Source organism: Scyliorhinus canicula, chromosome 12 (genome assembly GCF_902713615.1).
Source record: "Scyliorhinus canicula chromosome 12, sScyCan1.1, whole genome shotgun sequence".
Classification (NCBI taxonomy): Eukaryota; Metazoa; Chordata; class Chondrichthyes; order Carcharhiniformes; family Scyliorhinidae; genus Scyliorhinus; species Scyliorhinus canicula.
The window spans coordinates 109187456-109214801 of NC_052157.1; the positions used below are offsets into that span (position 1 = coordinate 109187456).

Consider the following 27346-nt stretch of genomic DNA (forward strand, 5'->3'; position numbering starts at 1 on the left):
ATCAAGGACAACCTCAAGCAGTAGTTGCAGGCCCTCCAGGACCAGGGCATCATATCAAAGGTCACAGAACCCACCGACTGGGTCAGCTCCATGGTCTGCGTCAAGAAGCCGTCAGGGGAGCTTCGAATCTGCATCGATCCCAAAGATCTAAATCGCAACATCATGAGGGAACATTACCCGATACCAAAACGAGAAGAGTTGACCAGCGAGATGGCTCATGCCAAATTCTTTACGAAGCTGGACGCCTCCAAGGGGTTCTGGCAAATACAGCTGGACGCATCCAGTCGCAAGCTGTGCACATTCAATACCCCGTTTGGTCGCTACTGCTACAACCGGATGCCCTTTGACATCATCTCTGCTTCAGAGGTATTTCACCGCATCATGGAACAGATGATGGAGGGGATCGAGGGGGTGCGCGTGTATGTTGATGATGTCATAATCAGGACCACAACTCCTCAAGAACACATCGATCGCTTCAAGCAGGTCTTCCACAGAATCTGCGAGCATGGCCTCCGAATCAACAGGGCCAAGTGCTCGTTCGGTCAATCAGAAATCAAATTCCTTGGTGACCACATCTCGCAGCAAGGCGTGTGGCCCGATGCTGACAAGATTTCGGTGATCAACGCCATGAAGACCCCAGAGGACAAGAAGGCGGTCCTCCGCTTTCTAGGGATGGTCAATTTCATCGGGAAGTTCATTCCCAACATGGCTTTCCACACCACAGCCCTCCGCCACCTGATCAGAAAGTCGACGAAATTCCAGTGGCTGCCCGCTCATGAGAAAGAATGGCGGGAGTTAGAACATAGAACATAGAACATAGAACGATACAGCGCAGTACTGGCCCTTCGGCCCTCGATGTTGCACCGACATGGAAAAAAAAACTAAAGGCCATCTAACCTATACTATGCCCTTATCATCCATATGCTTATCCAACAAATTTTTAAATGCCCTCAATGTTGGCGAGTTCACTACTGTTGCAGGTAGGGCATTCCACGGCCTCACCACTCTTTGCGTAAAAAACCCACCTCTGACCTCTGTCCTATATCTATTACCCCTCAATTTAAGGCTATGTCCCCTCGTGCTAGCCACCTCCATCCGCGGGAGAAGGCTCTCGCTGTCCACCCTATCTAACCCTCTGATCATTTTGTATGCCTCTATTAAGTCACCTCTTAACCTTCTTCTCTCTAACGAAAACAACCTCAAGTCCATCAGCCTTTCCTCATAAGATTTTCCCTCCATACCAGGCAACATCCTGGTAAATCTCCTCTGCACCCGTTCCAAAGCTTCCACGTCCTTCCTATAATGAGGCGACCAGAACTGTACGCAATACTCCAAATGCGGCCGTACTAGAGTTTTGTACAACTGCAACATGACCTCATGGCTCCGGAACTCAATCCCTCTACCAATAAAGGCCAACACACCATAGGCCTCTTCACAACCCTATCAACCTGGGTGGCAACTTTCAGGGATCTATGTACATGGACACCGAGATCCCTCTGCTCATCCACACTACCAAGAATTTTACCATTAGCCAAATATTCCGCATTCCTGTTATTCTTTCCAAAGTGAATCACCTCACACTTCTCCACATTAAACTCCATTTGCCACCTCTCAGCCCAGCTCTGCAGCTTATCTATGTCCCTCTGTAACCTGTAACATCCTTCCGCACTGTCTACAACTCCACCGACTTTAGTGTCGTCTGCAAATTTACTCACCAGGATCCAACTTCATCCTGGCACCGCTGGCACACAGAGCAACCACGCTGTCCACTGGGTTGTCTCCAGCGCAGCTGCTCATGAATCGCACTCTGCGAACCACGGTTCCAGCCATTCATGTTCCAGACCTTGACCACCTCACGGTCATACAAAAGATGCAGCAGTCTCGGACCCAACAGAAATTAGCATAGAATGCTCATGCCATGGATCTCCACGAGCTGGTCCCAAATAATCGTGTTCGTGTGCAACTGCCTGACGGCGGCTGGTCCCCCGCAGCTGTGGTGGTCAAGCAGGTGCCCCCGAGATCGTTCCTCGTCCGCATGGATGATGGCTCGTTCCTCTGATGCAACAGACGGGCGCTGCGCAGGGTTCCACGCCCGCCACCCAACCGTGATGTCCCACCTCCCACCATGCCTCCTCCGGATGTGCCCTACCACGAGGCCACTGACCTCCCAACGATCCTGCTGACCTCTGTGACCACCGCATTGGCGGCAGTCCCGCCTATCCAAGTGCAGGCGGCCCCTGATCCACCCTTGAGGCAGTCAACCAGAATTTGTCGCCTGCCACAGCGACTAAACTTATAGACTGAACTTTTGCACAATTTTGTTACCTCATCGTTTTGACCTCTGTAAATATTGTTTCCCCCATTTCATCTGCCCTATATTTGCACTAGCAACACCTTCCTATGTAAACAAGTTCATTTTAGCACATTCTGTATGTAGTCACGCACATATACACGTCCACACGCACATGCACCTTACTATTTATTATCTGAACACAATGTAAAAAAAAGGGGGAGATGTCATAATATACATCTATGTATATAATGGAGTGCAGACAGGCAGTGATTGACACACAGGATGACCAGTAAGCACACAGAACAGAGCAGCCAATCACCAGACAGGACACGACCACTATAAAGCCAGAGGGCACTAGGTTTCCCGCTCTCTCGGGACCCAGCCTCTGAGACAGTCAGAGTTCGTGAGCTAGCCAGTGCAAACACCATGTGGTAGCTAGTAAGTCTGGTCAGGCTACTGTCAGGTCTCCATTCAAGTCAGCATAATGTCAACCCACAGTTGAACATGTATAATAGTTTAGATGTTAAATAAAGTCATGTTGCATCTCATCAAGTGTTGGAAGTCTGTCTCTCGCGACACTGCATCAAGTGCAGTCCACAACGACTCAGCCAGCCCAACACATCAACGCGAGGGAAAAAGTGCCCTTTGGCACAGGCCCGCCCGCAGATCGATGGGCCCCAATCGCGCACCGAGCCACCGTGGGGGCCTCCTCCGGGGCCGGATCCGCCCCTGCCTAAAAACCGGCGCCGGAGAATTTGGCAGCTGGCGTCGGAGCGTCGGGGCGGGATTCATGCCCCCCCTCCCCCACCCCCGCGATTCTCTGACCCAGCGGGCAGGTCCGAGATCCCACCCAAGATATCTCAAATTTGAGCAACAGATGAAGCTAGTTGTTTCACACTGTTACTGTGCAATAGTAATGCAGGTGGGATTCACCACTAACAGAATGTTGGCATTAGTCCAAAAAGAGTTTATGGCCGGGATTCTCCGCCCCCGCTGCGGGTCGGAGAATCTCCGGGGGACGCGGGAATCGCACCCCACCGCCCTGACACTAGTTTACCGATTCTCCCTCGCCGATTCTCGGACGGCCACGGGATCGCCGCAGCGTCAGTCAGGGGCTGTTGAAAGTGGCCTCTGCGGTGATTCTCTGCACCCCGACGGGCCGAGTGGCCGCCGAGTTTGGCCGAGCCCCACCCCGTGGGTTATTCAGGTCCCACACGGCGGGACCTGGAAGGTGTGTCGACGGGGGCCATCCTCGGGGGGGTGGGGGGATCTGAACCTGGTGGGTGCCTCACGGTGGCCTTGCCCCCAATCAGGGCCTACCGATCGCTGAGTGGGCTGGTTCCGTGGGAGCCTATGTTCCTCCACGCCGGGCCCCTGTAGGGCTCCACTATCTTGCCGGGGAGGTGTGCGGAGACGGGAACCCATGCGCACGCGTGGAATTACGGCGACTGTTCTGCGCATGTGCGGAATCACGCTGGCTGTTCTGCTCATGCGCAAACTCTCGCTGGCCATTCCACGCTGGCTAGAGTTGTGGGGACCACTCCACTGCCGACCTTGCCCCCTAGGAAGGGGTGCATTCCTGATTATCGGGGACGGTTGACGCCGGAGTGTTGGCGCCGCTTTTCATACCGGCGTCAGAACTTGGCTGCAGGATTGGAGAATCCCGGCCCATGTCTATTACAGAAATGAAGAATGCGGAATTTCAGTTTCGAGGTGATGCTTGGTACGTAGGCCGTACATCCTGACAACTGGCAGGTGGTATCAAACAGAACGTACCTTTGGCTGTTCACAACAGGCAAAGTACTGATTCTATCCAACCAGCCGTGCTTGCAAAACACAACATATAGCGTTCAACATGCGATGTCATTCTGCAATTGAATAATACTTGCTAAACAATCTTGAGTGTGCGAAGAATGACATTGACAACCAATTCAAGATTATTAGTTGGACTCGCAGTGTGGCTCACTTGCGCACATTGGAAGCCACATATATTCACACACAGGGCTGTATCCTTTGCAGAGAGAAGGAGAATGTTCATGCCTTGTGCTTATTTCAACAAAACAGAAATATAGGAAGGCAGCCATTCGCTGGTTCATTCCTTCGGGCAATCAGTTTGAATTTGAGCAAAGCTGGGCAGTTATCTGCTGGATGCTGCATTTTAAACTGCAACATCTCTACCAATCAGAGTTCACTTGTCAATCAGTCAGCACTCTCTTCTCATGTAGTATACATCGTTGTTTCTCTGTTATTGATGATAATTTCTTGTGAACTACCTGATGAGTGCAAGAGGAAAAGCTTTGATAGTCTGTCCCATTTTTCAGTCCAGTGCCTGAATATTTCAGATGGTGGGGCCTTACTTGGCACCATCTGAAAAGTTGGTGGGGAACACATCCCCGCCGACAGCGAGCGCACTATAGCCTTTCTGCTCTCAAATTAGCATAATGTGGCTGCAGCAGGGACCTCTACGCCTCACTTAGAGCGCAGTCCTGCCTTAGAGAGCTGTTGGCCAACCTAATTAACAAGAGCTGCAGTGGACTGAAAAGGAAATGCAGGGGGACCGTGATTAAGTCCGGACATTGGAGAGGAAGGTATGTTCAATGGGTGCCTGGACATAGGAGAGTAGGGAAGATCTTGGGGGCATGAAGAGAGTGATTGGGATCATGGGGAGAGGCCTGAGCAGGAAGGGAAGTCCAGCAACTACAGATCCGTAAGAGGGGACCCTCCCAACTTCAGTAGGAGACTTTTTATGGAGGCCCCCCACCCCTCCCGCGAACCCCTCTTCCCACCCGACATATCACTCCATTGATTTTTCCCCACATTAGTTCCATCCTCCCTCTAGCCGAAAACGTGAGGCTGGACGGGAATTGGACGTTAAGTGGGCAAGGGCGGTCTTCCTGTCTGAGGCCTTGCTCGGTAAAGCGTGAAATCGCTGTGTGATTGGGGCAGGCAGGAACCTAGAGGGGTTCCCGTCCATTCAATTTCACGTCCACCCCTACCACAAAGCCTCGTGGTGAGGGAGTGTAGAATTCTGGCCCAGGTCGCTGGATTATTGGTCCAATGACAAAACCATTATGCTACTGCCCCCAAATAACTTTGAATATCTAGTTCAGGAACACCAATCGGCAGAGACCAGATAGTCTCTTGGGTGTCAGACGATCACAGATGAGGATAAGAAACATCTTTGAAATAAGGAAAGGGAGGACTAACACCAAGTGTAAAAAAGCTTGCCTTTGATAGGCTCCAATTACTTTCCCTTTCTTTGCTCAATGACAACATATGGGTGGCACAGTAGCACAGTGGTTAGCACTGTTGCTTCACAACTCCAGGGTCCCAGGTTCAATTCCCGGCTTGCGACACTGTCTGTGTGGAGTCTGCACGTTTCCCCAGTGTTTGCGTGGGTTTCCTCCGGGTGCTCCAGTTTCCTCCCACAAGTCCTGAAAGACGTGCTTGTGAGGTGAATTGGGCGTTCTGAATTTTCCCTCAGTGCACCTGAACAGGCGCCAGAGTGTGGCGACTAGGGGATTTTCACAGTAACTTCAATGCAGTGTTAATGTAAGCCTAATTGTGATAATAATCAAGATTATTATTATTACATCCATTGTATAGTGTCACAGAAAGTGAATTTAAAACACATTCCCACAACACTAGAAGATGGTGCATCACATACCTTCTCCTGTTCTGCCAAAAAAGCATCAATTAAGTCTCTGGGCTCATTTGGATCCCATGATTTTTTATGCTCCGTTACAATTTCCTGCACAAATAGAGTGGATTTCTTTTGATTTTCAAATATCTTATTGTGTGGACCCGGGAAGTGGCGAATAAAGGGGAACGTATTCAATAGCTGCAAAAAAAAACACACACAATGAATTGAAATACATTACTTTACAAAACATTTTGTTGAAAATAGTGAACACAGAAATTCATCCCATTATATTGACAATGAAAACGACACAAAGAGGAATTATTTCCCCCGGATCCAAACTTGTATCTCAACAAATAATAATCAATATTGCCAACCCTGTGGGTAATTATCTCTGATATTCCTCAATGTGTTCCAGTGAGCTTCATAACAAACATAGTCTCTGTAGAAGCCCTTGTTCTTTTGGTTCTACACTCTGTTCTGTGAAAAGAGATATTTTACTCGATTCCAAGGCCATTGTTGTATCAAACATGAGGCTGATATTTTCTGTTTCTGCATATTTCCCCATGGAAAATTGGTGGTTATTTAAAAGGAAGGGATCTTGCAGATTGTTCAATAGCATCAATCAGTAATAATGGCCGCCCAGTTGGCTCTATACACTGCTGTGCAAATGGTGGGTGTTCAGGAGTCACCTGGCCAACAATCCTGTCTCTGTGCAGCTTGACCATATCCGTCAGGAGAGGATTATGCCGGTGAATTCCCTTTTCCTAACTAAATGCCTTTATTTTAAACTAATGCATCGTCCCCCACATTACATGACACAGTGGGAAAATGCCAATGTTGTACCCCTCGGAGACCAAGGCTGTCCTCTGGAGCCTCAGATCCAGTTAATATTCAGAGTAGATATCCACTGTTAGACTATTTAGCATTGAAGAAACAAGGTGTGGTACTGGGGACAGGCTGACAGAGAGGAAAAGACATGTAGGTCGAAAACCAGAACTACCAAATAAGGCCTTGGCTGAATCGATACTGGCCATCTGCCAGAGCAGTCAAGTCAACTCATAGAAACTCATTATCGTGAAATGGAACTTTGTGATTACCCACCTACAGGCGTTATCACATTTGCACAAAAGGTCAAAGGAGCATGTAGTGTGTATGTAACTAACTTCAAGACAGTAGTGATCAACTTTCAGCAGGACGAATGATAAACAAAGAGGCCATAAGACACTTTAATGGGCTAATAGCTGATCAGACAAGAGTATTTCAGAGGACAATGGATCCTGAGCGCATCACCCTGACTGAATAGGAGTATCCTTTTCATTTCTATTAATGCCTTTCAGCCTTGATGGGACAATAGAACTCAGGCCAGATGCAAGTGTGTATCTATGACTCACCACTCGCAGAACGTGGATTACAGAAGGAACATTGGAACATATTGTCAACGACAACCTGGGAGCCCCTGGAACTACCATCGCAGAAGAAGGGGCCTGGCCAGCCTCCTTCACTAAATATGGGTAATACCTAAAGTTCAGCTGTGAGTCTGAGTCATATTCTATGTGATTGGTTTTGAAGATTATAATATCCAAATAAAATAGTTTTACAGTAGTCAGTGTGTGTTTTCTAGTATCTGTCCAAGCTGAATGAGAAGGTTTTCTCGGTCAACATAAGGGTGACTTATTACAAGTAGAGAGGGTGGAGGGTAATTAAGTTGCCTCATTTAATGTCTGTATCGTGTGAAATCACACAGCAAAGGGAGAAGCGTCTCTCAGAGAAATGCAAGAAACATATGCTGGAATATGCCAAACTCATTCCGCCTCCAGAGTCTGCTTTGCCAATCAACATGGTCCTGGCTCATCTTCTACCTCAACGACACCAATCTCATAGCCCTTCATCCCCTTAGTGCACAATGATTACCCATCTCTGAGTTGCAAAGACAGAGCTGAGTATCCACAACTCTCTCGGGAATTCCAAATATGAATGCAGAAGAGATTTACCAGGATTTTGCCTGGTATGGAGGGCATTAGCTATGAGATGAGGTTGAATAAACTCAGTTTGTTCTCACTGGAATGGTCTACAAAATTATGAGGGGCATAGACAGAGTGGATAGTCACAGGCTTTTCCCCGGTGTAGAGGGGTCAATTACTGGGGGGCATAGGTTTATGGTGTGAGGGGCAAGGTTTAGAGGAGATGTATGAGGCAAGCTTTTTACACAGAGGGTAGTGGGTGCCTGGAACTTGCTGCCGGAGGAGATGGTGGAAGCGGAGATGATAGTGCTGTTTAAGGGGTATCTTGACCAATACATGAATAGGATGGGAATAGAGGGATACGGATGCCAGAAGTGTAGAAGATTTTAGCTTGGAGCAAGATTTTAGCTTAGCTCAGGATTCATCTGAAGAAGGAGCAGTGCTCCGAAAACTAGTGTTTGAAACAAACGTGTTGGACTTTAACCTGGTGTTGTAAGACTTCTTATCGTGCTCACCCCAGTCCAACACCGGCATCTCCACATCAGAACTTTCCAAAGAGCTAGAAGCTTAAGTCATGTGATGTTACCCATTAGTGGGTCAGTGGCAGGCTAACAAATAGTCCCTATGCCTTAAGAGATAGATGGAGCTATTAGTGCCTCTTCAGGTGTAATTAATTTCACTGACTCTCCCTTTGTTTTGCTCTAGGCTGGGAAGACAAGTCAACCTCTGGTCCCTGATTTTGTTGATTATAATATTTCCTCACAATGAGAGGCGTGCAACATGATACGATTTGAGCTTTTGGCCAATGCAATTGAATCTTTCCATAGACTGTAGCCAACTTGCAAATCATATGGCCTTTAGCAGCCATCCTTTGATTCAGCAAAGTCCATTTTTTTAAATAGGCAAAAAATTGGGTTTTGATTTCAACAGTTTTGATCTCTTTCATGTGTTATGAACATGACAGTTCCATAAGACCATCAGACATAGGAGCAGATTTAGGCCACTCGGCCCATCGAGTCTGCTCCACCATTCAATCATGGCTGATATTTTCTCATCCCTACGTTCCAATATAATCACCTCTCATTCTTCTAAATTCCGGGGAATATAGATCTAGCCTGCTCAATATCTCCTTATAGGTCAATCCTTCATCCCAGAAACCAGTCTAGTCAACTTTTGTTGCACTGAATTTGAGGAAAACAATGTCAGTTCTTGGGTAAGGAGTGTAATTCAGCAGTGGCCTTAACAATGTCTGCAGTGCAGAGGAACCCACTGTTTCACAGACCCCTTGAAGTTTCGTCCAAAACTTATTATTGCCACATGACTGTGCATCCATTTCATTGAGTCACAGCAAATCCCATCAAGAACACCTGTACAGCTCTTGCCGCATGCTCCAATCATTAAATAGTTAATACCCGAGGGGAGGTGGTCACATAATGTAAGCACGTGTGCAGCTGCGTTTTCACAAGCTCTGGCTCTGCTCTTTTAATCCTTTTAGTATTAGAATTAGAACAGTACAACACAGAACAGGCCCTTCGGCCCTTGATGTTGTGCCAAGCAATGATCACCCTACTCAAGCCCACGTATCCACCCTATACCCGTAACCCAACAACCCCCATTAACCTTATTTTTTAGGACACTAAGGGCAATTTAGCCTGGCCAATCCACCTAACCCACACATCTTTGGACTGTGTGAGGAAACCGGAGCACCCGGAGGAAACCCACGCCCACACGGGGAGGATGTGCAGACTCCGCACAGACAGTGACCGAGCCAGGAATCGAACCTGGGACCCTGGAGCTGTGAAGCATTTATGCTAACCACCATGCTACCGTGCTTTATTTTATTTTAATGCACATTCCATAAGTATGTAAGTCTGGGAGATATGGGGCGGGATTCTCCGACCCCCCGCTGGGTTGGAGAATCGCTGGGGGCCGGAGTCATTCCCGCCTCCGCCGTATCCTGAATTCTCCACCACCAGCGATTCGGCGGGGGCAGGAATCGCGCCGTGCCGGTCGGCGAACCAGCCCCCCGGCGATTCTCACGCCCGCGATGGGCCAAAGTCCCGCTGCTATCAACCCTTTCCAGCCGGCGTGGATCAAACCACCTACCTTACCGGCGGGAGCAGGCGGCATGGGCGGGCTCCGGGGTCCTGGGGGGGGGGGGGGGGCACGGGGCGATCTGGCCCCAGGGGGTGCCCCCAAGGTGGCCTAGCCTGCGATCGGGGCCCACCGATCGGCGGGCAGGCCTGTGCCATGGGGGCACTCTTTTCCTTCCACCTTCGCCATGGTCTTCACCATGGCGGAGGCGGAAGTGACCCGGCACATGCACGGACGTCCGCCGGCTGGGGGAGCCTTCCACGCCAGCCGGCGGGACGGGAACCACTCCGGCGCGGGCCTAGCCCCTCAAGGTGAGGGCTTGGCCTCTAAAGGTGCGGAGACGTCCGCACCTTTGGGGCGGCCCGACGCCGGAGTGGTTCACGCCACTCCATCATGCCGGGACCCCCCGCCCCGCCGGGTAGGGAAGAATCCCGGCCATGAATTGTACTATTCCCCTGGATGATCCAAGTCAGATTGGTGGCGAGGAGTCAAGTTAAATCAGAGGAGTCCTTGTTTGGTTGAGGCGGTAGGAGGTGGCTGGGATGGGGTCCAGCTTGCAGAGGTGGTTTTGCTGGTGAGCGGGCCCACGCCTCGGCAGTGTTTCTAGCATCAGGATGATGGCTGCCATTGCGACTTACTTTTTGGATGATGATCTTGGCTTTGTGGCGCAGATCTTTGCTGCTCACTGTGGTCAATTCTGAGGCTGTGGTGGGGTGTTCAGAGATCAGGGCAGCAAATAGTGTCCCGATTCTCTTTCTGCACTGGTGAGCAGAGCTCATTAGTGCAGAAAATGGGATGAAATGTGGCCTCGGACGGACATAACAGAGACCCATTTAATAGCAGGGTCGATTTCATCTGAAAATGCCGGGAAATACCTGGCTAAATACCTACAACACAGGACCCTGTTTTATTTATGTTAAATCGCAATGGTTGCAGTGCTGGTTTGTGGATAACCTTCCTGGTTTAATTTGGGCGTTCCTCTCTTGGGGACGGGAGGGGGGGTGTGGGGTGGAGGGCCTTCTTTTTTTCATCTGGGTGTTAAAAACGCTGTATTGGTCCAGTTGGTTACGGAGTCGGGGAGGGCTTACTTTCTGAAAAGAAGGGGGGTTGAAATTGATCCCCCCCCCCTCCTAAGACATCCAGTTGTTGAGTGTCTTGGTGATTCCTCGTCTCTTTGGCGGTGGGTTTCCCCGCTTGAGGCCTGTGTGATTTTTCTGACATCGGTGGGCTTGGTGCACCACCGAATGTTATCAGTGAGGGGCAGGGCCAGCGGGGTGGTAGGTCTCGGTGTGTGCTGATGCCTGTGTGTCAGAGTGTGTTGGACTAGGCCAGATCCAATGCTGTGGTTGGTATCTTATTGCCCCCTTATGCTAGGGACATCCCTTCTCAAAGGGGACATCCAGAGAGGAGGAAGTTTCTGTTTGTTTGAATATCCTTGGTTTATTGACTCCCCTGTGGCATGAGGGTCTGGAGTCAAGCTGAGTCCTATACTGTGGTTGATAATCTGTTGCACCCCTTATTGTTGGTCCATCCCCTTGTCTCAACGATTAGCTTTTTCTCTTCTTCATCAGCAGGTGATGGGCATGCGCCGGAGGAATGTGAACCATTGGCTGTGTCCTGGTCCTCTTTTATTCTGTGGCCTTTTGCCTCTCATAGTTCTCCATCTTTTTTTAAATCCTGTCATAGGTTGTTGGTTGGCACTGACGACACTGACCATAATCCAAATCTACAGCTGCTGGGCCTCTCTATAAAAATGCTCTTCCTGTACTGTGTCTGAGTTCGGGGTTAAATTGCGTTGTGCGTATTTTCTTATATTTTTCTTTTTTGTTATGGTGGGCATAAAGAATCGTAATTGGTTCCTGCAGAGGTAAAGATGGATCTGGTGTCCGCGGGAAGGACATTGCGATGCGTCATTGATATCTCTGGTGCTGCAGGAGTTGTGGGTGGTATGTGCTGGAGCGCCCAAACATAGCACGGAAAAGTCATTCCGAACTCTCATGGTCATTGTGAGCAATCGCCGCGTGGGAAGGTATGCACCATTTTACCATGTTTTCATGGCCTTATCCTTCTCTCATTTGTTCTCTGGTGGTGCTTATAGAGACACCAAGTTCAGTCTAATGGTTGTATTGAGCAAGCTACATTGCTTGGCCTTGTTCCTCTCTGTATCCATGTATGTTGAGACTTTTTTTTGTCTTGCTGAACTGTACCGTTCCTGTGGCTTTGTTGTGTTATCTGTTCAAATGAAAAACTTCAATGAAAATACTTTAAAAATCAATACTTAATTTCCATGTTGTGCCCTCTGCTCTCTTGGTCATGGCACAGAAGAGGAGGCATCAGATGGCAATGAAAATGAAATGAAATGAAAATCACTTATTGTCACGAGTAGGCTTCAATGAAGTTACTGTGAAAAGCCCCTAGTCGCTACATTCCAGCGCCTGTTCGGGGAGGCTGGTACGGGAATTAAACCGTGCTGCTGGCCTGCCTTGGTCTGCTTTAAAAGCCAGCGATTTAGCCCAGTGTGCTAAACCAACCATAACCATTCTTTGTACGAGCACTAAGCCAACATTTTCGAGACCCATTCAAGAGCAAATAAGAAAAAATGAAGAGCAAGCCTGAATAAATGAGCTTGGAATGGCCGTGATCATTGAACCAATTTGAAGGTAATGGTCAGATGTAGATAGAAAGCCTTATGGTGCAGTGGGCAGCGCCCCTGCCTCTGTGCCGGAAGCTCCAGGTTTGAGACCCACCCCAGGACTTGATGACCATGGAAGATGCGTGTATAACCTGGTCGAATAGGTTGATTGTCAACTTGTAAATCTTTCCAACACATACCAATGGCAGTCGGTAGAAACAGGAGAGATTCCTGGCCAACCATGTGATTGTTGGAGCCTCTACCATTACTATGAAGAAGTGAACCCAACTTTGTCCTTGTATCATTCCAGACTGACACTGATGTGTGAAACCCTACAATATCTATGCCGTTTACTTATTAGTTATCCAACAAAGCTGTCTTACCTGACCCCAAAATGCACCTTCCAATTCAAAACTTTCTTGAAGTCTCTTTAAAAATCCAAGGAATGTTTGATCTTGATATTCAAAACGTTTTCCAAAGACAATAGAACAGATAATGTTGGAGGTTGCACAGGCTATAATGAAATGTGGATCAAAAGGTCGTCCTGTATAAAAGATAATAATAATATTATAAATAATATTTTTCGAGATGATCCTCGTAATAATACACATTTTGGGATTTATGTGAACAGAATTTAGTGACAGATTTAGCAGCTGACTGAAGGTTGTGTGTTCATTTCACATTTATAATAATTTATTATATTTAAAAAAAATTCAAAGTACCCAATTATTTTTTTCCAATTAAGGGGCAATTTAGCGTGGCCAATCCACCTAACCAGCACATCTGTGGATTGTGGGGGCGAAACCAACGCAGACACTGGGAGAATGTGCAAACTCCACACGGACAGTGCAGATTTATAATAATAATCTTTATTGTCACAAGTAGGCTTACATTAATACTGCAATGAAGTTACTGTGAAAAGCCCCTAGTCGCCACACTTCGCCGCCTGTTCAGGTACACAAATGAAGAATTCAGAATGTCCCAGTCACCTCACAAACACGTCTTTTGGGACTTGTGGGAGGAAACCGGAGCACCCGGAGGAAACCCACGCAGACACAGGGAGAATCTGCAGACTCCGCACAGACATTGACCAAAGTGGGATTCGAACCTGGGTCCCTGGTGCTGTGAAGCAACAGTGTTAACCACTGTGCCACCGTGCTGCCCATGAAGGATACAACACCAAATTCAGTGCAGGAACATAGAGACCTCAGTGTATATTTGCATAAATCATAGAAGGTGGCAGGATAGCTTGAGAAGGCTGTTAATAGACCATATAATATCCTGGGCTTTATTAATAGGGGCATAGAGTTCAAAAGCAAGAAAGCTATGCAAAACAGTATAAAACGCTTGTTTAGCTTAAACTAAAATCTTCTACACTTCCTGGGTCCTTATCCCTCCGTTCCCATCCTATTCATGCATTGGTCAAGATACCCCTTAAATGTCACTATCATCCCTGCTTCCACCACCTCCTCCGGCAGCGAGTTCCAGGCACCCACTACCCTCTGTGTAAAAAACATGCCTCGTACATCTCCTCTAAACCTTGCCCCTCGCACCATAAACCTATGCCCCCCCAGTAATTGATCCCTCTACGCTGGGGAAAAGCATCTGACTATCCACTCTGTCTATGCCCCTCATAATTTTGTAGACCTCTATCAGGCCTCCCCTCAACCTCCGTCGTTCCAATGAGAACAAACCGAGTTTATTCAACTTCTCCTCATAGCTAATGCCCTCCATACTAGGCAACATCCTGATAAATCTCTTCTGCACCCTCTCTAAAGCCTCCACATCCTTCTGGTAGTGTGACGACCAGAATTGAACACTATTCTCCAAGTCTGGCCTAACTAAGGTTCTATACAGCTGCAACATGACTTGCCAATTATTATACTCAATGGCCTGGCCAATGAAGGCAAGTTTTCCCCACGTGCCTTCTTGACTACCTGCTCCACCTGTGTTGCTCCTTTCAGTGACCTGTGGACCTGTACACCTAGATCTCTCTGACTGTCAAGACCCTTGAGGGTTCTACCATTCACTGTATATTCTCTACCTGTATTAGACCTTCCAAAATGCATTACCTCACATTTGTCCGGATTAAACTCCATCTGCCATTTCTCTGCCCAAGCCTCCAAACGATCTAAACCCTATGTGTGGTCTTTTTGGGTCAGTTTAAATCAATATAATAAAGGAGCAAACTCAGGGACACATTGAAAGAGGCAGCTTCTGGTGGGGGCACCACCCAAAAATAACAAAGAAGAACTGAAACTTAGCAAAGATCAAATCAAAATGTGAAAAGAGGAGTCGATAAAGCAATCCAACCCCCACGATACCCACTGGTCATGGAAAGCCTTGAGAGTGCCCGTGGACACCGCATGCTCCCTCTCCAGGGACACCCGGCCGCGAATAAAGCCAAAGAAGAATGGCAGGCAGTCCGATCGGATGACCCCCTCAGTCACCTGCTGCCTGGACCTCTTAATGGTGAATTTCGCCAGGCCCAGGTGCAGGTTTACGAGGAGGTCCTCTGCCTTCTGCGCCCTTCTCATCGCCAATGAGAGGGGGTGGGGCAGTTGGATAAATAGCGCTGGCCAGTGTGGTACCGGCTAGAGAGTGAACCAGTCTTGAATTACTGGCCCTGTGTACATATTGTTGTCAATAAAGTTATTTCATGTTTGACTCCACAAATGCTTGCTGGATTTTTTGTGGCCCTCACAAAAGTTTCCATGGAGAAAGTTTGGAGAAGTGGGACAGTTTTATTGGAGAAGAGATTTGACAGAGGTATTCAAAATTCTGAGGGGTTTATAGACAGGGGGAAATTGTTTCCATTGGTGAAGGGATGGAGAAGCAGGGGCACAGACCGAGAGTAATTGGGAAATGAAGCAATGGCATGATGAAGAAAAGCTTTTTCATACAGTGAGTGGTCAGGATTCAGAATGCACCGCCTGTGAGTGTGGTGAAGGAAGGGTTAATGGAGGCTTCAATTAGTGAAATAGGTCATGAGCTGGGAAGGGAAAAATGCAGGGCTTGTGGGGGAAAGATGGGTGTGACAGGAGGAGAACTGCTCCGTCAGAGGGCCAGTATGGACATGCAAGGGCGAATGGCCTCCTTCTGTATTGTAACTATTCTATGATTCTATGAATTCAACAACTGATCATCTACAGCTCTCTGTAGGAAGGAATTCTAAAGATACACAACTCTTTCGATGAAAAAAGTTCTCGAGGCACTCAAATTAATGGAAACATTCTCCCAGCGTTTACCCTGTCAAGCCCCTTAATAATTTTATATCTCCTAATTTCAATAAGAACACTGGACAGTTTCATATACTCTAAGGAATATTGGCCTCCGTTTCTCCTCAAAGGACAATCCTCTCAACCAAGAAATTGGTCTGATGAACTCCCTCTAAAGCAAGTATATCTTTCCTTGGGTAAAAACACCAAAACTATTTGCAGTACTCCAGGTATGGTTTCACTAAGGCCCTATATCATTCTTTATTTGGCTCAACATTCTGGAACTCCTTCCATAACAGCACAGTGGGTGGCATTACAGTGGGTGTCCCTACAGGGACTGCAGTGGCTCAAGAAGGTAGCTCATCGCCACCTTCTCAAGGACAGCTAGAGATGGGCAATAAAAATGCAACCCGACTTCCGGTGTGCATCATGGAGTGAGTGATCACACAGAGGCAGCTCCTGCCTAAGGTTACAGAAAAGAGCTCTTTTTTAAGCAACACGGGTTGGAATTTCGATGAAAAGGCGTAGGTGAATGTTCGAGGAGTACTTTCCCCCAGGAATAGTATGTTTCTTGGTTATCAGACCCTCAGAAACAGTGCAAGATTTGTCTGAAGCAGCAGCAAACAAAAGCCTCTGCAAGCATGCAAGTGGGGGAAGGGCCAGCTTAGAGGTCTCAAGCTGACTTGAGGGCCTTTATGAAAGCTGAATTCTAGCAGCAGAGGGAAGAACTGTGAAAAGATCTCACCAAGGCCATTGAAGAAGCGGAGACGGACTTCCGGTAGCGGTGATGCGGAGCTAAGCCGCACGTTCAGTGGCTCCCACTATTTTCGGACTTTGGGGCTCTTTTAAGGGCTCGTAGTGGCGCTGTTTGGACTTTTCCCCGTGTGGGAACACTCCTTCTCAGATTCTCCACCGGTGGATGGCCTGGACTAGGAGTGGAGCGGTCAGAAAATCGGCTTTGGAGACTTCCAGTTGCGGCTATGCGGAGCTAAGCCGCACCGCAGCTACCGCTACTTAAGGACTTTTGGGCCGATTTGAGGGCCCCAAACGGTGCTGTCTCGATGAATCCCGGTGGGGGAAGGTGTCTAGAGGAGCATTCCCCATAATTTATGGTGCTCACCCGGAGTGGGGCAAAGGAAAAAGCTGCAGCAGCTCCCCAAGAAAAGCGGGGGAAGAAGGACAAAATGGCGGCCAGCGGAACACCTGAGGACTGGTGGAAGTGGGCACAGGAGCAGCAGGCCTCTCTTCTGCGCTGTTTTGCGGAGCTGAAGGCTGAGTTGCTGGACTCCCTGAATGCGACTACCAACAAGCTGCTAGGGGCCCAGGCGGCCCAGGAGGTGTCCATTCGGGAGTTGCAGCAGCAGGCCGCTGAGCGGGAGGAGGAGGCCGTGGTCCTCGTGGGGAAAGTGGAGTTGCACGAGGCACTTCACAAAAAGTGGCAAGACCGCTTGGAGGAGCTGGACGTTCGCACGAGGCGAAAGAATTTGAGGATCCTGGGCCTGGCGGAGGGGTCGGATCTCCCGTCGTACGTGACCACGATGTTGAGCTCGTTGATGGGAGCGGGGTCCTTCCATTTGCCCCTGGAGCTTGAGGGAGCTCACAGAGTGCTGGCCAGGAGGCCTAAGGCAAATGAATCCCCGCGGGCGGTGCTGGTGCGGTTCCATCGATTTAGTGACCGGGAGTGTGTGCTGCGCTGGGCCAAGAAAGAGAGGAGCAGCAAGTGGGAGAATTCGGTAGTGCGAATATACCAGGACTGGAGTGCGGAGGTGGCAAAGCGGTGGGCCGGGTTCAACCGGACGAAGGCGGTGCTGCATGCCAAGCAGGTCAGATTTGGAATGCTGCAGCCTGCGCGTCTGTGGGTGACATATAAGGACCGGCACCACTACTTCGAGTCCCCGGAGGAGGCGGGTGCCTTTGTACAGGCGGAGAAGCTGGACTCGAACTAGGGTCTGGGGACACACTATGGCCGTTGCTGTTTTCGCTGTTGCTGTTCTTCAATTTTGACACGTGTTTTTTTTATGCTGGTTTTCTTTTTGCTCTGTTTCCGGGTGGGTTTGTCTGTTGGGTATGGGTGTGGGTATGTGGGGAATGTTGGGGGTATGTGCTTTATATGTTCTCTTCTGTACAGGGCTGGGGGTTGGGGTGAAACTGGATTTTGAGGAGCTGTGTCAGAAGGGTGGGGTGTGGCAGTGTGAAAGCGCGGGCTTTCCTCTGGTTGTCCGCGCTGCGGGGCGGGGGGGGTGGCGGAGCTGGAGGTGGGGGCGTGGCCTCTACTGGTTTTCTTTCCCGCGCTGAAGCGGTGCCAAGGAGGTGTGGCAAGAGGGGGATGACCCCATGCCGGGAGGAGATGGGTTTTGGCGGGAGCTGCCGGGTCAGCAGAAGTCAGCTGACTCACGGAAGTACCATGGAGGGTCGCGCCTAGGAGGGGTCCTAGCCTGGGGGGGTGGGGGGGGATACCGGGTTGCTGCTGGAATGGCCAGGAAGGAGCTGGTGTGGGCCGGGGGGGGGGGGTAGAGGAGAGGCGTTATCGCCATGGGGAACGGGTCAGGCGGGGCGAGCTGGCCTGGGGCAAGCAGTCGATAAGCTATGGCTAGCCGGCGGGGGAGAGGGGCAGGTTGCCCTCTGATCCGGCTGATTACCTGGAACGTGAGGGGGCTGAATGGGCCGGTTAAGAGAACTAGGGTATTTTCTCATCTGAAGGGGCTGAAGGCGGACGTGGCTATGCTCCAGGAAACCCACTTGAAGGTGGCGGGCCAGGTTCATCTGAGGAAGGGGTGGGTGGGGCAGGTTTTTCACTCAGGATTGGACGCGAAGAACCGGGGGGTGGCGATTCTGGTGGGGAAGAGGGTGGCGTTTGAGGCGGCTGAGGTGGTGTCGGACAAGGAGGGCAGATATATTATGGTGAAGGGTAGGCTGCAGGGAGAGAAGGTGGTGCTGGTTAATGTATATGCCCCGAATTGGGATGATGCCGGCCTCATGAGGCGCTTGTTGGGCCGCATTCCGGGCCTGGAGGCAGGGGGCCTGATCATGGGGGGAGACTTTAACACAGTGCTGGATCCCCCACTGGACCGGTCCAGTTCAAGGACGGGTAGGAGACCGGCGGCGGCCAAAGTGCTGAGGGGGTTCATGGACCAGATGGGAGGGGTGGATCCCTGGAGGTTTGGGAGGCCGAGAGCGCGGGAGTATTCCTTTTTCTCCCATGTCCATAGGGTCTATTCCCGAATAGATTTTTTCATCCTGAGCAGGGGATTGATCCTGAAGGTGCAGCATGCAGAGTATTCAGCCATAGCGATTTCAGACCATGCTCCGAACTGGGTTGATCTGGAGATGGGGGAGGCACGGGACCAGCGCCCGCTCTGGCGCCTGGATGTGTGGATGCTGGCTGATGAGGAGGTGTGTAGGAGGGTCCGGGGAAGTATTGAGGGGTATCTTGATACCAACGACACGGGGGAGGTCCGGGTGGGGATGGTCTGGGAGGCTCTGAAAGCAGTGATCCGGGGGGGAGCGGATCTCCATCCGGGCCCATAGGGCAAGGAGGCAGAGGAAGGAGAGGGAGAGACTGGTGGGGGAGCTCCTGGATGTGGACAGGAGATACACGGAGGCACCGGAGGAGGGGTTGCTGGGGGAACGGCGTAGTTTGCTGGCCAAATATGACTTGTTGACCACCAGAAAGGCGGAGACACAGTGGAGGAGGTCGCAGGGCGCGGTATATGAGTATGGGGAGAAGGCGAGCAGGATGTTGGCGCATCAGCTCCGCAGGCGAGATGCGGCTAGGGAAATTGGTGGAGTGACGGATAGGGGTGGGAATGTAGTGCAGAAGGGGACAGAAGTAAATGGGGTCTTTAGGGACTTCTACGAGGAACTGTACCGGTCAGAACCTCCGATGGGGAGAGGGGGGATGGAGAGCTTCATGAATAGGCTATGGTTCCCAAGGGGTCAAGAGGAGCTGGTAGAGGGGCTGGGGGCGCCGATAGAGTTGGAGGAGCTAGTCAGGGGGATTGGACAAATGCAGTCAGGTAAGGCACCGGGGCCGGACGGGTTCCCGGTGGAATTTTATAAAAAGTATGCGGATCTGGTGGGCCCCCTGTTGGTGCGAGCCTTCAATGAGGCATGGGAGGGGGGGATTTGCCCCCGACGATGTCGCGGGCACTGATCTCTCTGATCCTGAGGCGGGATAAGGACCCCTTGCAGTGTGGATCATACAGGCCTATCTCGCTCCTCAATGTTGACGCTAAGTTGCTGGCGAAAATCCTGGCCACCAGGATAGAGGACTGTGTGCCAGCGGTGATACACGAGGATCAGACAGGATTTGTCAAGGGACGGTAGCTCAACACGAATGTGCGGAGACTGCTAAATGTTATTATGATGCCGGCAGTGGAGGGGGAGGCGGAGATAGTGGTGGCGCTGGATGCGGAGAAAGCGTTTGATAGAGTTGAGTGGGGGTACCTGTGGGAGGTGCTGGAGCGGTTCGGATTCGGGGAGGGATTCATCAAATGGGTGAGGCTGCTCTACGCGGCTCCGATGGCAAGTGTAGTTACCAATGGAAGGAGATCGGAGTACTTTAGGCTCTACCGTGGGACCAGGCAGGGGTGCCCCCTGTCCCCCTTGCTCTTTGCACTGGCGATTGAACCTTTGGCTATGGCGTTGAGGGAGTCAGGGAGATGGAGGGGTCTGGTGCGGGGTGGGGAGGAACATCGTGTATCACTGTATGCGGACGACCTGCTGTTGTATGTGGCAGATCCAGAAGGGGGAATGCCGGGGGTGATGGAGCTGTTAGCGGAATTTGGGGGCTTCTCGGGCTATAAGTTAAATTTAGGCAAGAGTGAGGTATTTGTAGTACACCCGGGTGATCAGGAGGAGGGAATTGGGAGACTCCCATTTAAGAGGGCAGTGAAGAGTTTCAGATACCTGGGGGTGCAGGTGGCCAGGAGTTGGGGGACTCTCCATAAGCTTAATTTTACCAGGCTGGTGGAGCAGATGGAGGAGAAATTTAAAAGGTGGGACATGATGCCGCTATCGTTGGCGGGTAGAGTGCAGTCCGTCAAAATGACGGTTCTCCCGAGGTTCTTGTTCCTTTTTCAGTGTTTGCCCATCTTTATCCCTAGGGCCTTTTTTAGAAGGGTGACTAGCAGCATCATGAGCTTTGTTTGGGCGCATGGGACCCCGAGGGTGAAGAGGGTCTTCTTGGAGCGGGGTAGAGATGGGGGGGGCTGGCGTTACCCAATCTCTCGGGGTATTATTGGGCGGCCAATGTGTCGATGGTGCGCAAGTGGGTAATGGAGGGGGAGGGGGCAGCATGGAAACGGATGGAGAGGGCGTCCTGTGGAGATACAAGCCTGGGGACCCCGGTAACGGCGCTGTGGCCGCTCCCTCCTACGAGGTATACCACCGGTATACGTGGTGGCGGCTACCCTCAAGATTTGGGGGCAGTGGAGGCGACATAGGGGAGAAGTGGGGGGCTCGATGGAGGCTCCGTTAAGGTGGAACCATAGGTTCGTCCCGGGGAACATTGATGGGGGATTTCAGGGTTGGCACAGAGCGGGCATCAGACAGCTGAGGGACCTGTTTATTGATGGGAGGTTTGCGAGCCTGGGGGAGTTGGAGGAGAAATTTGGGCTCCCCCGGGAACATGTTCAGGTATCTGCAGGTAAAGGCATTTGCTAGGCGGCAGGTGGAGGGATTCCCTTCGCTTCCCGCGAGGGGGGTGAGCGACAGGGTGCTTTCGGGGGTCTGGTCGGAGAGGGGAAGATATCTGATATCTACAAGGTTATGCAGGAGGCGGAGGAGGCGTCAGTAGAGGAGCTGAAAGCTAAGTGGGAGGGGGAACTGAGGGAACAGATCGAAGACGGGACATGGGCTGATGCCCTGGAGAGGGTAAATTCTTCCTCCTCGTGTGAGCGGCTTAGCCTCATCCAATTCAAGGTGCTGCACCGGGCCCACATGACTGGGACGAGGATGAGTAGGTTCTTTGGGGGTGAAGACAGGTGTGTCAGGTGCTCGGGGAGTCCAGCGAACCATGCCCATATGTTCTGGGCATGCCCGGCACTGGAGGAGTTCTGGAAGGGGGTGGCGAGGACGGTGTCGAGGGTGCTGGGATCCAGGGTCAAGCCAGGATGGGGACTCGCGATTTTTGGGGTTGGGGTGGAGCCGGGAGTGCAGGAGGCGAAAGAGGCCGGTGTGCTGGCCTTTGCGTCCCTAGTAGCCCGGCGAAGGATCTTGCTACAATGGAAGGATGCGAGGCCCCCAAGCGTGGAGACCTGGATCAATGACATGGCAGGTTTCATTAAGCTAGAGAAGGTCAAATTTGCCCTGAGAGGGTCGGTACAAGGGTTCTTTAGGCGGTGGCAACCTTTTCTCGACTTTCTGGCTCAACGATAGGGTACGGGGACAGTAGCAGCAGCAACCCGGGGGAGAGGGGGGGAAGGGGGAGGGAAAAGGTGGGGGGGGGCGGGGGGGGGCGGATGATGACTATGTTTGTTTATTGAATTTAAATTTATTTTTAAGTTCTTTTGTTGTACATTGGGGTTGTGGGGTGGGGGATGTGATACATGCGTCGATATGGTCTGGGGGTGTTACAGTTATTATGGGTTATTTTGTTGCATTTCATTGTTTGTCGTTATGTTTTATATTTTCTGTAAAAAATTCCAATAAAAATTATATTAAAAAAAAATAAAAATGCAACCCTGCCCAGCAATGCCCACATCTCATAAAATAATTTAAAAAACACTCTGGGCAGGATGATCCGGCCGCGTTCGCCCGGTGACCGGAGAATTACGCCCGAGGTCAATGGATTTTTCCATTGTCGGTGTCTCGCCCAGGCATTCTTGAGGCGGGCGGGGCAGAAGAATTCAGCTCTCTTATATTGCAATCTCTTTTTAATAAAGGATAAAATACAATTTTCTTTCCTAATTGTATGCTAACTCTCAGTAATTTTTGTCCCAGTCCATTTTAATTTCAACATTTCCCATCGCTCACATTATACTCTATTTTTGTTTTCCCCACCAAAGTGGGATAACATCACGGGCGGGATTCTCTGACCCCCCCCCCCCCCCCCAGCAGGTTAGAGAATCGCCGGGAGGCGGCGTAAATCCTGCCCGGCCGCCCCACGATATTCTCCGGCCCCCCAGAAATCCCGTCGACGGAGAATGTCGAGGAGCGGCGCGACGCAACGGGCCCTGGGGCCGCCCCAATTCTCCGGGCAGGATGTGCTGAAGTCCCGCCGGCGTAAATCAAACCACCTATTTAATGGCGTCAACCAGTCGTGCTGGTTGACGCCAGCCACCATGGAGGTAGTGGTCGGCGTGGAGCGGCCGCTGGAGAAGTGACGGCACGGCTGCAATGGTTGGGGAGGGGAGGGTCGCAGGAGCCGTTGGAGTGCGCGTGCCGGGGGGTGGGGGAGAGAGTGGGTGTTGGGGATGGTGTGTGATGGAGAGGGTGTGTGCCAAGGAGGAGATGGGGGGCCGGGGAGGGCGAATGATGGAGAGGGTGTGTGCCAGGGAGGAGGGGAGGGGGCGTTGGCGAGGGTGTGTGCTGGGGTGGGGGGGGGGGGGTGCGAGTGATGGAGAGAGTGCGTGCTGGGGAGAGGAGAGGGGGGCCGTGGTGGGCGAGTGATGGATGGAGAGGGTGCGTGCCGGGGAGGGGGGGGGGGGGGGGGGGGGAGGGTTGTCCTCCTCGCCACGTGCCAGCTGGAAACAGTCGCGACCATGCAGCCCATGGTACCTGGCTGTGGGGGTGGGGGAGGGGGGATATGGACAATGGTGACATGTCGTCTATTCCCCCCCATCCCCCACCCCCTGCAGGCCGTTCTCTGTGTTGGGGTTAAGGTCTTGTGTGTCGGTGTCCTGTGTGTCTGGGGTGGGGGGGGGAGGTGGATGTGTCCTGTGTGGCCGGTCGTTTTGGCGAGGGGAGGTGGATGGTATGTTTGAGTCTTTGGTGTGGGAGTGGCGGGTGGAGAGTGGGGGCTGGGGTGTGGGGGTGGTGAGGTGAGGGCACCCATATGACCGGTGACACTCTGCAGAACCAAGGTGGTCAGTACAGTGCGCAGCAAGTCTGTGGCACTGCCGGTCTGTACTTGGACACCGCCACAGTCCCACCCACAAGTGAACCTCGCCATCAGGGATTCGCCCTGGTGGAGGTAGAGAATCACGAAGGCCCCGGAGAATGCCGGGCCAGGCCCGTGAATGATATGCAAACAGTTTACTGTGCGTGTGGAATGGAACGCATTGACGCTGCTGTCGAGGCACTAGAGAATTGCAATTTGCCGTGAAACAAACGCGCGCCACGTTTTCGGCCTCAAAAATGATTCTCCGCCCGATCGCCTTTCCCGAATTCGGCATTTTCCAAAGGAGAATTCCGCCCATTGTCTTTGTTAAGCTCGTTGGTCCTTCATGACATGCACTATATATTTTCACCCAAATTGGCATATGGCTCAAAGTCAGTGAGTTGCTTTTGAACTTAACGTTTCTTCAAGCCTCCTACTACTCCCTTTATTAGTTTAAAGCCCTACCTGGATACTTGGCCCAATCCTGTTTAAATGAAGCCCATTGCAACAGCTTCCGCCTTTCCAGGGCCAGTGCCCCATTAGTTGGAACTCTTGCCTCTGACATCACTCTTTCAGGCACATATTTAACATTCTAATCTATTGAACCTCATGCCAATTTGCTTGTGGCTCAGGTAACAATCTGGAGATTATTACATCTGAGGCCCTGCGTTTCAATTTCAACCCTAGTTTTCAAATTCTCTCAGCAGAATCTCATTCCTAGTTCCATCTATGGCATGGGGGAAAAAAACACATCTTTGGTTAAGAGTTTGGTCACCTGTCCTAATGTCTCCTTATTTACCTGGGTATCAGTCTTTGATTCCTCTCCTGCGAAACACTTTGGGACGTTTTACAATGTTTGAAATACTATCCAAATGCAAGATGTTGTTAGGTTCCGCGCTGCCGTCAGAAACCAGCCACCAGAGGCCTCCAGCTTTGTAAGGGAGCCCGGTTGCACCAAGATGGAAAATAGGAACTTTTCCATATGTGTTAGCAGCTAGTCCCTTTACAGACCCTCCAATCGGAATGGACAGGCTGGTCACCTCAGACTCGGAGGTCTCTTGGGGATATTTATTTTCTGTCATCCAGTGGGGAGAGTTTTGTAAAATTACACTGGAGAAGGTCTGAATTGAAATGACCCCATCTCCAACAACTGAGAGTTCAATTGAACATCAAGAGCAAAGCCCCAAAGCTCAACCCTTCACCCAATTTTCCTTCTGTCAAACAGTCCGAAACCTGGTGCACACTGGGTGCGCTGAAGAGTTTTGTGAATTCATTCATGCGAAAGGTGTGTCGGTAGTAATTCCAGCATTTATTGCTCATCAAAAATTCCCTCTAAAAGGTGGTGGTTAGATGCCTTCTCCAACCACTGTAATCCATGAGGTATAGGTGCACCCACAGTGTTATTAGACAAGGAATTCCAGGATTTTGACCAGGGGTAGCGTAAGAGAGGCACGAGGGGTGAAATTCTCTGACCCCCCGCAGGGTCCGAGAATCGCCCGGGGCCCCCGAAAATCCCGCCCCCGCTGTGGCAGAAATTCTCCGCCACCCGGGAATTGGCGGGGGCGGGAATCACGCCCCCCTGATTGGCGAGCCCCCTGCGGTGATTCTCCGGCCCGCGATGGGCCGAAGTCCCGCCGCTGGGAGGCCTCTCCTGCCGCCATGGTTTGAACCACCTCTGGTGGCGGCGGGATCGGCGGCGCGAGCGGGCCTCCGGGGTCCTGGGGGGGCGCGGGGCGATCGGACCCCGAGGGTACCCCCACGGTGGCCAGGCCCGCGATCGGGGCCCACTGATCGGCGGGCGGGCCAGTGCTGTGGGGGCACTCTTTTTCTTCCGCCGCCGCCACGGCCTCCACCATGGCGGAGGCGGAAGAGAATCCCCCAGCGCGCATGCACCGGTGGTGACATCAGCAGCATCTGACGCACCGGCGCATGCGCGAACCGGCGAAGGCCTTTCGGCCAGCCCCGACGCCGGGCGTCAAAGGCCGCTGGAGCCGGTTTGGGCGCCAGTCGGTGTGGTGCCAACCACTCCGGCATGGGCCTAGCCCCTCAATGTGAGGGCTTGGCCCCTAAAGATGCGGAGAATTCTGCACCTTTGGGGAGGCCCGACGTCGAAATGGTTGGCGCCACTCCGCTACGCCGGGACCGCCGCCCCGCCGGGTAGGGGAGAATCCCGCCCCAGATCTCCAAGTCAGGATGGTGTGTGACTTGGAGGGTCTGCTGCCCTTGTTCTTCTAGGTGATAAAGTTTGTGGCTTTTGAAGGTGCTGTCAAAGGATTCTTGGTGAGTTGCTGCAGTGCATTTTGTATGTGTTACACACTGCTGCCATCGTGCGGTGGAGGGAGAGGGAGTTAGTATTTAAGGCGGTGAATGGGGTGCCAATCAAGCAGGCTGCTATGTTCTGGATGGTATGGAGCTGATTGAGTGTTGTTAGAGCTGCACTCACCCAGGCACGCGGGGAATATTCCATCACACTCCTGGTTTGTGCCTTGCAGGTGATGGAAAAACTGGGAGTTGAGTAAAATCAGTCACATTGAACACAACCTAAGACAGAAAGCTCGTTGGAATCTACTCACCTTTTTCATCTTCAAATTCTTTGTTTAAAAATCCAGCCTCTTCCATAATTCGCATTTCCAGAGATTTCTTCCCGAGTCCAAAGTTCCTCAGTGTCAAAAGTGAAAACTTCCTCTGTTCTTTCCACCATTGGCCATACCTTGCAAAGATAATACCTGCAGGGGTTCAACAGCGACAGAGATTTATTTATGCTATTTTCTATATTATTTTTAAACATGTGCCTGAGATTGCTGGGAATTGGTTAAGTTTTCCCAAAATGTGACAATAATCAGATATGTTACTCTTGTATTACTTTGTTTGTAGTTTAAAATAAACAGATTGTGAGGTAAGGCTATGTCCAGAGTATTTCCAGAATGCTCTTCCATTCTCTGGTCTAGGTGGTGATAAATGGATTGCCTACAAGATTTTCACTGGGAGTGGAGGGGATGACAATGATCCACTTGACCAATCCTAAAGACTGCCCATTTGGTGCTTTCATTTGGTCTTCATTTCATTACCTATTGCAATTAGTTACAAGAAGAATGAGATTCAATACCTTAATTTGCCATTACAGGTATCAAAAAGCTTTAATGCGTTGTTTTGATCCCAACAGAGTTGAGAAACTCGATTGGGTGAAGAAAGGTTCTTCTTTTACAAAGGCTCCTGGCATTCAAAGGGAAGGTAGACTGGTTTCAGTTTCATGTAGGTTTGGATTCAAAGCGATGGATTGATGAGTTCCGAGTTCAGGGATTCAAAAGTCAAGTAGAAACATCTTACCATTGTCCATCAGCAGTGGTCAAGTGACACAGAGAGACAGAGAAAGACAGCATCTGAGAGGCAGTTCAGTCGCTGTGTGTTAGAGAGGGAAGGCGGGGTTTCTAAGTTCTCTGGGAAGAAAGATTACAAGATTCGTG

At 50.9% G+C, this 27346-nt stretch overlaps 1 protein-coding gene across 1 annotated transcript in view; it reads right to left on the reverse strand.

Annotated features, from left to right (window-relative positions):
- Positions 1-27346, reverse strand: part of LOC119974654 (cytochrome P450 2J6-like) — an 85378-nt gene that overhangs the window by 24986 nt on the left and 33046 nt on the right. The window contains exons 3-5 of the mRNA XM_038813724.1: positions 26456-26608; positions 13007-13167; positions 5961-6134 (exon numbers count right to left, since the gene is read on the reverse strand). Coding sequence (XP_038669652.1) covers positions 5961-6134; positions 13007-13167; positions 26456-26608 — 488 coding nt within the window. The remainder of the gene's footprint in view (positions 1-5960; positions 6135-13006; positions 13168-26455; positions 26609-27346) is intronic.